Below are 9,715 nucleotides of genomic sequence, written 5' to 3'. Positions count from 1 at the left end.
CAGGTGATGCGAAAGCAGGTGTTGCGAAAGCAGGTGTTGCGAAAGCAGGTGTTGCGCAGGTGAAGAGGCAACAGCGAAAGCTGGAATGAACGCGATAAAGGAAGGGGGAAACGCGAGAGGGATGCGCTCTTTTATAATGGGCGGAACTTCTGGTCTGACGTGTCATTGGTGTCTACTCTCCACCAATAGAAACGTGGCACAGTACTTATATTAGGTACTTGTACAATCCACCCACCCACCAATAGGAACGTGGCACCGTACAAGGTAATTGTACAATCCACCCACTCTCCACCAATAGGAACGTGGCACAGTTAAAGGTAATTGTACAACCCACCCACTCTCCACCAATAGGAACGTGGCACCGTACAAGGTAATTGTACAATCCACCCACTCTCCACCAATAGGAACGTGGCACAGTACAAGGTAGTTGTACAACCCATCCCGCTTAGGTAATTGTACAATCCATCCATTCCCCACTAATAGGAACGTGGCACAGTACCTTAGGTACAACATGTGCAGATTAGTAGAGAGTATCACGTGAGTCATGTGGTGGTCTAGAATGGACATCCCAACTGGGTATAGATTGGCAGACCATCACGTGATTCACGTGATACTCTCAACTAATCTGCACTTGATAGACGACTCAAGAAATAATGAGCAAATACGGCTACGGGAGCACTTTTATAAATACTATATTACGCATATATCCCGATATAAAGCCTTTTATTTTCACTCTGTATTTTAAGCTACTGCAAGATTCAACTACTTAGAGCCAATAAACATCACCATTTGCACATTGGGCATCTTGAAATACAGCAGGACAAAAATAATGGGGAGAAAGGCTGGGAATCCTTTTGATAAATAGCCAGGATTGGAGCATAAATACCACCGCCCTTGGTAATTGCTATTCAGTTAATGGCCATAAGGGGACAGTACTTTGGAATTCAGATAGAGCAACAGAAAATGGGCCAGCGATTTGCGATGCAAGGTCATGGTCATGTGACAGTTATTCATGCAACAGATCACGGGTTTTCTATTGTATTATAAGATACATCCAAAGAGTGCCATAGTTGGCGATACCAGCTACCACATCACCAGCACACTCATTTATCTATAAACAATAATGATAAATTTCTAAAATGGAGCAACTAAAATCGAGGAATAAATAGATAAAGAAACAGCATTGATGCCTAAGGTAAATAAAGGAAAGAAACGGAATAAATATAATTGTTCATAGCAAGGTGGTCACTTAATAATTAGTTCAAGTAATTATACTAGCATGCTGAACCCTCCATTGTATCTTCTTTAGTAGGAATACCCAAAACATCTTTTTGTCCCGAAATTCTCAATTTACCCATTTTAACAATTTTAACCATTTGTTATGTGTGCTGTTGGCAACTAGCAACATGTATTTCCATAAGGTCTAGTCTGTAATGGCTAATAGCTACCAAACTCGAGGGTATGAACATAGCGCTGGTCTTGTTTGTTCGGAGACATTGATGTCTGTTTCATCATGCAGGAGGCATTGCATGCCATATGTAGACAAGCTGCTATTGATGTGCACAAGTGACTGAATGAGTTGCAGTGGGTCATCGTCCTCCTTTCTTTCGCGGGTGCGTGGATCGGGATCACCATTTTCCATGTTACGCCTGCATTGGCGCTGGATGCTAGCGTCACATACCGGGCACCAGAAATAAGTGCATTTAGCAAATTGCAAGCAAGTATCCTTTCATTCATCAGTAAATCGGAAACACATTCTATATACTTGTAGTCTCTCAACGGCCCAGGTATCCAATTACCTACCTCAAAAATGTCAAGCGCATCCAGCGCACGTTTACCTATACACTCGTTATTCTACGCCTGAATGCATATGCATTGCTTAGCTTTTCTCAAACCTACGTCCATCATCGTAATTAATTTATCATCGTCCACTCCACTCAAACAAAGCCAACCAAATTATACATCCAGACTCTGCATCCCAACCAACTCCTTATAAACACCCCCTAACGCCACCAATTCCGAATGCGTTCCAACTTCAACAACCGCACCAGAGTCCATAACCACAATCTTGTCAGCATTTTGAATCGTACTCAGACGGTGCGCAACGACAATTGCGGTCCGACCATGCATGACCCGATCCAGAGCTTCTTGAACCAATTTCTCAGAATGCGAGTCCAAAGCAGAGGTCGCTTCATCCAAGAGGAGGATACGGGGGTTTCGGATCAATGCACGCGCAATAGCGATACGTTGGCGCTGTCCACCAGAGAGTTGAGTTGCTTTGCTTCCAACGCGCGTGTCATACCCAAGTGGGAGAGCAGACACGAATTCGTGGACGTTGGCTTTCTCTGCGGCGGAAAGAAGGACTTCGTCGGAGACGGGCCCGGAGCCGTACGTGATATTGTCGCGGATGGACGTGTCAAAGAGAATGGGTTCTTGTCCCACATAGCCAATCTGAACAGTATCATGAATAAGCAAACTGATGAGAGGAAAATGGAAAATGAGATAAGGCATTACGCACCTGTTGGCGCCAGGACGGGAGATCCAAAGAGGCAAGCGGGTGCCCATCAACCAAAATATCGCCGTGAAGGGGATCGTAGAACCGTTCAAGTAGTCCAACAATTGTACTCTTTCCACTCCCACTCCCACCTACAAGCGCCACCGTCGTTCCAGGTTCAATGTCCAGATCTAGGCCTCGCAGGACCATTTGAGTTGGGCGTGTTGGGTAGGCGAACCAAACATTGCGCAAGGAGATGTGATAAGATGGCAGCGAGGTGGGGGATGTGCCGGGGAGAGAAGCGTCAATGCGCGGGTGGCGGTCTAGGACGGAGAAAAGGTCTCGCGCAGAGTGTTTAGCTTTCGCAATATCAGGTGCAAAGCCGCTCGCACTAAAAAGTGGAAAGTGAGTGTCAAGCCGGGGGATGTGCACTCGGAGAAAGGAGAGAGTTACCGTCCACTCGCCATGGATCCAAAAACGGTAGCAATCATCACTGTAAACATTTGTCGCATATCAATCTCCCGCTTCGCAAACAATGTCCCCCCGTACCAAAATGCCAAAGCATTCGCCAAAAACCCTAACCCATTCGAAGCCGCATACCCCAACCCTGTGACATATGCCTGTCGATGGGCAGCAGCAATCGGTTCCGCAAGAGCGTCATTGTATTTGTCCAAAAATGTGGTTTCGCGACCAAGGGATTGAACCGTGCCGTGGTGTTGCATGGCTTGGATGGCGACATGGGCGGCCTTTTGGTGGGCTTTTTTGGTCTTTGTGCCAAAGCCTTTCAAAGACGCCATTTGCATCATGCCTAATGGAATAACAAAAATATGAGTGACAATGAACTTTCAGCACAAAAGAAAAGTAACACACCAGCAAAGATCAATAACGGAATACAGGTCATCGTCACGACTGTGACCTTCCAGCTTGTCACAAAAGCAACAACCAGCCCTCCAAAGATATTCACAAACAACTGCACCAAAGTCCCCATGACCGAGCCGACAAGGACATTAACCCGGGCCGTGTCAGATGCGATACGACTCACAAGCACTCCTGTCCGATTTTCCTCTCGATCAAACCATCCTGGCTCTTGTTTGAGCATCGCAGCAAATGTCATGGAGCGTAGACGAGAGGTAACACGTTCGCCAGTACATCCAAAGAGTGCGTGCACGCCATAGTTGGCGATGCCAGCTACCACGGCAATAACCAAGAACCCGGCTGCCCAGTGGTTGGCTTGTCGACGCATTTCGGACAAGTCGGTGAGGGTAAAGACTTGTAAAATATAGCCGTAGAGAACGGCGTATGTCGGGAAGATGGCGCCTCCTAGAATGGCACAAATGACTCCGGCGGTCACCAGTGAGAGCTCGGGACGGTGTAGGGCGAGGATACGGCTGTAAAAAGCCTTGGTGTGGGGTGACACTTCTGAAATGGCTATAGAACCCTTTTCAAGGTCGGGTTCGTCATTTCGGGTGGGTTCTGATTCGACCTGATCGTCACTTTCAATGTTAGGATAGTCGACCGGGACTTTTTTGTCGTCGTCCTCTTGCGCATCCATCGCTACTTGCTGCATATCCACCAACCGCTTATACACCCCATTCCGCTCCACGAGCATTCGATGATTGCCTTCCTCGATAATGTGACCCTTGTTCATGACGATAATGGTATCGGCATTTCGAATGGTACTCAGCCGATGCGCGACAACCACTGTCGTTCTCCCAATAGAGGCGCGTTCGAGCGCGTCTTGGACGAGCTTTTCACTTGTACTGTCTAGAGCGCTTGTGGCTTCATCTAGGAGGAGGATCTTTGGGTTGCGGATCAAGGCCCGCGCTATTGCAATGCGCTGTTTTTGCCCACCGCTCAGGAGGGCCCCACGTTCGCCTACAAGGGTATTGTACCCATCCGGGAGCTTTTCGATGAATGTGTGTGCGTTGGCCATTTTGCATGCTTGGATAATATCCTCCTCGCTGGGTGTTGTGTCGGCTGGAGCCCCCAGGGCAACGTTTTCAGAGATGGTAAGGTCGAAAAGGACAGGCTCTTGAGAGACGAATCCGATCTGTTGGCGCCACCATGTCATGTCCAGGTCTCGGAGCTCATGGCCGTCGACAGATACTTTGCCGGCTAAAGGTTCATACCATCGCTCGAGGAGCGCAACAATGGTCGACTTTCCACTTCCTATACATGAATGTTACGGTACTGTTATTTCGGAAAAATGGGATACATAGCTTCACTTACCACTCTGGCCAACAAGGGCCACCGTCTTGCCCGGCTCTACTTGAAACGAGACGTCATCCAGCACTACCACGTCAGGTCGCGACGGATACTTGAACTGAACACCTTCAAACGACAGACGCCCGACGATGGTACCCGGTCGGAGAGGCTCTGCTGTCGGATCGCGCGGTCTGGCAATATCGGGTTCGCGATCAATCAAGTGGAAGATGGCGTATGCGGCAGAACATGCATTGCCGAATGCCGCAATTTCGGGTGCAATGCTGCCTGTTTGAAATAAACACTGTAAGTCGCTGTATAGGGGCGCTGACAAGACCACTATGCTAGGCCCCACACGCACTCATTCTCATAGTTCCAATCACCAAGGCAAAGTACACCGCAACAAGGCGACCTGGTGTGAGCTCTCCACCAACAATCAAAAAACTCCCGTAAAAAAAGGCAATAGAGTAGGCAAGGTACATGCACAGTTGGACACCTCCTGTGCCTAGGCCTTGTGCTTTTGCTTTGCGAGAGCCAAGGTGCTCAGCCGTTTCGAGACGTTCTGTAAAGTCGCCCACGGCGCGCTGTTCTGCGCCAAGGGACATGACAGTGCGAATGGATGATAACGCTTCTTCCACAACGTTATTTGCCTATTGGAATGGATGCGTTGGTGAGCGACAGTGTCCATACCGCATGTCCCTCTCACTCATCCCTCCCTCTCATTCGCTCCACCTAAAACTCTCGCCACACTAACAACGCTCGCTATCCCTCCGAAAGTTTTCTTGTCTCACGATTGCGAGACGCACTATGCTATGTGTACTCACCTCCGCATACGCTTTCAGGGCTCCAATACCATACCTCGCAGCCATCCGATTACATATAACATTACATGCCCCCATTAAGGGAAACAATCCACACAGGACCAAGGTAACCCTCCAACTCTGCACAAAAGCAATCACGAGAGCCGCAATCAATGTACAGAAAGCCTGCACAAACATGCCGACTTTTTCCCCGATCCCGTTCTGGATAAGGTCCATATCAGAGGTGAGGCGGGATGAGAGTTCGCCTGCATTATGGGTATCGAAAAAGGAGCGGGATTGGCGGAGGATGGCGGTGAGGTATAGCGTGCGGATGAGATTTGTTTGGCGGTTGGAAGAAAGATCCCAGCATAACTAAGTGCGAAAATCGGGTGAGTAAAGAGTACAATCCATAAAGCCATGCAGTCCCTCACTGAGGGACGTTCCATCCATTCCACTCAAGAGGTATTACCATAGACACAAACGAGAAATAGATATTCAAGTCATGTATGTATTGGCAAAAGCCAATAGCTCAATATATACATTACTTGTCATGATGTTGGATGCCGCACTGTCGGCACTGTGTACCCTTGCATATGTAGTTTATCCCTTCTAATTCTATTATATAATGCAAGCTCGCATAAACCCATTGGTATTCCTTGTCCATTGTATCTCTATCTCTGAGCTCTGTGAACCCTTTCTCTGTCAATCTTTGGCTAGCGCTAGGAGAGTAGATACATACCATTTGGAGATAACTTGTGATAAACATGCCAACAGCCAGGTAGACAAAGTACAAGACATGTGTTTCCAAGACTCCTTCAAAGACGTCTCTCTGGGTGACACCTCTCTGATACTCTGTAAATGCATCTACGAGACCCGCAAAGATGAGCGTCATTAATGGTCGTGTGCACCCAGCGACTCCAGCTGAGAGGGAGCCCAACGCCATAAGCAGCAAGGGCTTATAGTCTGCATGCCGATAGAGTTGATGGTAGGAGATGCGACCGACGAGCCCGTCCTTTTCCACCTCCACCATGTCTACAATAACCTCCAAAATAAAACGAGTTTTGGAGGAGAGTCCTTGGAATTCATCCGAAAGTTATAAACGAAATCTGAAGACCGTGGGCGACCGTGGATTTGAAATTGTTCTTTATTACGTAATCTGATCGGAATCTTCCAAAGTGTGATATTTGGCCAGATGCATGTGGGACAAGTAGAAAGGATCAGCGGTTGAAGGGTAGAAGGAAGCTGGAAGCAATGCAATCCATACGCATGGAAATGTTTCTCGTTGGAGACGGACTGAACAGCGTCAAATGGAAAGTCATGCATATCCAGCTGATTGTGTTTTCAGCGTTTGTCTCAGTACCAGCAACAAAGGCTGTGAACACCACTGAGGGGGGACCGCCCAACCAACCCAACCAAAGCTGCTGTGGACACTCGTCGACCAAAACGAGAACACACGATGTCGTGCTGCCGATTTGAGAAAGCGTAAACGAACCATGTAGTGGGTCCAGAAGAGTTTTGTCAGATTTCAAAATACCAGTATATTCCTATTACTTTTGTCAGGTCTCAAAATACAAGTGCCTTCGCATATACAGGGAAGCTATATCTACAATGTGACTATTTACAGATGCCAACTCACATGCTAGCCCTGACTGGCAATCTCCCATCGGATGGACGTGAAACCGCTCTTAAAGTCCGTCCTTCTCACCGCCACTACGACATTCTCTGGTACAATTCCGCGGGCAAGTGATCTAGCCACCGCCAAGATATACAGAGCATTCTCAACTTTACGCTCAGCGATCAGTGCTTGGTCAAGAGAAGGTGGAAAGGGAAAAGATGTCGCATGCAGGTTACTACGAATAACAAAAGCCTCTGCTTCAGCTTCGGTATACTGGGTTATACAGCTGCTGATCTGTCGAGTAAAGTAGTTTTGACAGCGTGGCGGAACGGGACTGACGGGCGTCAATATCGTCGTTCCCAATGGTGGCAAGTAGGTTTCGAAAAGGAAAGAAGGATCTGAATGATCCACTATCTGTAGAATAACGAACCAGGTTATGAGCTAGCCTTCTCCTACAATTCAATAATCTTTTGACTTACCCAGCCTGACCCACCGTTTGCTTTCCAGTCATTGACGGCTCTGGCCCGGGATCCACCTGCAGCAGTTCGCATCCAATCCATCAAGCCCATCTTGATCGTTGCCTTGAATTTTGGCGTATAAAGAAGCACTTTGAATGAAATCCTTTTAACATGGTTATTTAGGTTTTTTTTAGTAGAAGGGCAAAGTGTATCATCTGTTCATCTGTTTCACGAGGATGACCTCATTACTTGAATTTAACCAGTTGAGATATTCGAATCACGCTTATTGCGGTTATTGCTTCGCACACCTGATTAATTCCATGCAATTCAATTGAACACTAAATCCGGTTGCATTCAATTGAAGTGAGGAAATTCAAAACCCTTCCCTCAACAGAGTTTAAGTTTCCTTTGCTTGAGAGTTTCATCCCATAAAATGACATGGATGTTCCACGCAATAATCTTGCAGGAATTCCAATATTTCTCCAATAAGCAGCTCGCATTGTTTAGACTGCGAGTAGGGTTAGGCCTAATCGGTAAAAGGAGGGAACTTATCTGAAGCAATGAACTAAGGAAGCATTGACCCGGCGTCTTGTTAACATGCACAGTCATAGATACTCGTTTTGGGCCTCATGTGTAGACCAAGCCAAACATTTAATGTATTCTTCTTGCTAATGCGAATGCGGATTTGATGCAGCCAGGTCCTATTAACGATTCCGTGCGTATGCTGTATTGCCTATACACAACCCATTGCCGCCTCTTGAAACTCACAATGCTGGCGATAGAACTGGGGCGACGAGGGAAAAATTTCTTAAGAAATCCAGAAAGCGACCCATACATCTATCGTTCTATTCCTCACTATTTAAAACTATCGTCGTTGTATCTTTGACATCAACTCGCGCACTGCTCGAATGTACATCCACGAGAACGTGGCGTGATATACGGGGACTGTCCACGTAAAGTGCCTTATAATTCGATACGGATACGAATAGATGTTGTTTGGGTCGTTAAGGAGAAATTCGGTTAATATGTGTACTAATGATCCGCCCAGACTGAGAAAGGCCGCAATGAACATGCCCTTGCCAGTCGTCCGTAATAAGGCAAGCACTTCTTGGGATGATCCCTTTGAGGGCGCCAATGGCTCCTTGGAAGGCGTCTGACTGAACTGCTTTCTCGTAGAGTCTAGTGTTGTAGATGGCCCCATGCTAGCGGAGGTGCCCATACTAATTTCAAGATCAGCATCCGTCTTAGGAATTCTGCCCCGAATGTCTTGCTTGATTCCTCCGGCTACCTTGTTCAGTGTTCGGAACAAGTAGATGGACACACCCAAATCGATCGCCTGAGCACAAGAATGCCAACTGAAGGACAAGACAACGCCTTTAGAGTCCCTGTAGGTTGCCAACCAGTTCGGTACGTGTGGGGCAAAGAAAGCCGCAATAGTGTTCGATGTTGCAACGAGGAACCCTGTGCAAAACCATATACCCACAGGAAGCCATTCCATATTCCTGATCCACCATTTCTGTGCAGTCAAGGACGTTTCCACTCTCTGGATTGCCGCCCACACCAGTTGGAATCTTCGTAGGATAAACCAGATATAGAACACTGATGAAAGGTACCATGACCAATCGTAAAACACCATAACAATCCAATGCGTGCGCATTCCCTCCTCATCCATCATAAAACAAACAGCCACGGTGAACAGGGAATAGAGCCATATTCCCACAATACAAAATAAATATACATAATCAAAGTAGGTTTTCGTGGTTTGCGTTCGACGTAGGAAAGGTTGCAAAGGCAGAAAGAGGTTCCAGGTTGCAACCAGCACCGCGACCGCCGATATGCACACCATGATAATCTCTAGACTGCGTGGCGGAGGTGGTACATTGTCGGGCAGTTCGGCAGCCATGATGAGTGTATAATAGAATGTAGCAAACGGAGGTGCTTATGAAGTTCTCGCTCGACTGTCTGATTCCTCCTTTTAATGTCTCCTGCATTATCTATGGGGCATTGCCCCACAGCAAAACAACTCTAAACATCTCATCACACACCAGAGCTACAAGACAATGGGAGACAGCAAAGCATAATCTAAACATAAGCATAAAAATCTAAAAATAGGACGGAATCGAGGGCAATGAAAGCTCGGCGATCA

The 9,715-nt window shown here is 47.2% G+C and overlaps 3 protein-coding genes across 5 annotated transcripts; all 3 read right to left on the bottom strand.

Moving 5' to 3' along the window:
• Positions 1–1,273: 1,273 nt before the first annotated feature.
• SPPG_05810 lies at positions 1,274–6,582 on the bottom strand (the record flags this gene model as incomplete). Of its 2 annotated transcripts, XM_016754021.1 has the most annotated exons (8): positions 1,957–2,451; positions 2,519–2,885; positions 2,948–3,302; positions 3,365–4,663; positions 4,724–4,984; positions 5,058–5,346; positions 5,521–5,868; positions 6,236–6,526. In XM_016754021.1, the coding sequence occupies 8 exons, from the start codon at positions 6,524–6,526 to the stop codon at positions 1,957–1,959; spliced, it is 3,705 nt and encodes a 1,234-aa protein (XP_016606876.1). The 2 variants fall into 2 exon arrangements, with proteins under 2 accessions (XP_016606875.1, XP_016606876.1); XM_016754020.1 differs by having other exon boundaries at positions 1,274–2,451; positions 5,521–6,582.
• Positions 6,583–6,999: 417 nt separating this feature from the next.
• On the bottom strand, positions 7,000–7,780 carry SPPG_05809. 2 transcript variants are annotated; one of them, XM_016754019.1, is made up of 2 exons: positions 7,591–7,780; positions 7,000–7,525 (listed from the first exon to the last, which is right to left on the bottom strand). In XM_016754019.1, exons 1-2 carry the CDS (start codon positions 7,678–7,680, stop codon positions 7,136–7,138), a joined length of 480 nt encoding a protein of 159 aa, XP_016606874.1. In that variant the 5' UTR covers positions 7,681–7,780; the 3' UTR covers positions 7,000–7,135. The 2 variants fall into 2 exon arrangements, with proteins under 2 accessions (XP_016606874.1, XP_016606873.1); XM_016754018.1 differs by having other exon boundaries at positions 7,605–7,780.
• Positions 7,781–8,192: 412 nt separating this feature from the next.
• Positions 8,193–9,710, bottom strand: SPPG_05808 (uncharacterized protein). The gene has a single exon (XM_016754017.1). The coding sequence runs from the start codon at positions 9,470–9,472 to the stop codon at positions 8,435–8,437; it is 1,038 nt and encodes a 345-aa protein (XP_016606872.1). The 5' UTR covers positions 9,473–9,710; the 3' UTR covers positions 8,193–8,434.
• Positions 9,711–9,715: the final 5 nt, after the last annotated feature.

The sequence above is a fragment of the Spizellomyces punctatus genome (genome assembly GCF_000182565.1).
Source record: "Spizellomyces punctatus DAOM BR117 chromosome Unknown supercont1.10, whole genome shotgun sequence".
Taxonomy (NCBI): Eukaryota; Fungi; Chytridiomycota; class Chytridiomycetes; order Spizellomycetales; family Spizellomycetaceae; genus Spizellomyces; species Spizellomyces punctatus.
Note: the sequence above shows the minus strand (reverse complement) of the source record. Positions and strands in the feature narration are given on the sequence as shown.

What these genes read in the sequence shown, in the direction of transcription:
- SPPG_05809 (XM_016754019.1), bottom strand. Translation starts at nt 7,680, where the DNA reads ATGGGCTTGATGGATTGGATGCGAACTGCTGCAGGTGGATCCCGGGCC. An exon ending in CAAACGGTGGGTCAGGCTGG is followed by an intron (nt 7,526 to 7,590) that starts GTAAGTCAAAAG and finishes GTTATTCTACAG; the next exon opens with ATAGTGGATCATTCAGATCC.
- SPPG_05808 (XM_016754017.1), bottom strand. Translation starts at nt 9,472, where the DNA reads ATGGCTGCCGAACTGCCCGACAATGTACCACCTCCGCCACGCAGTCTA.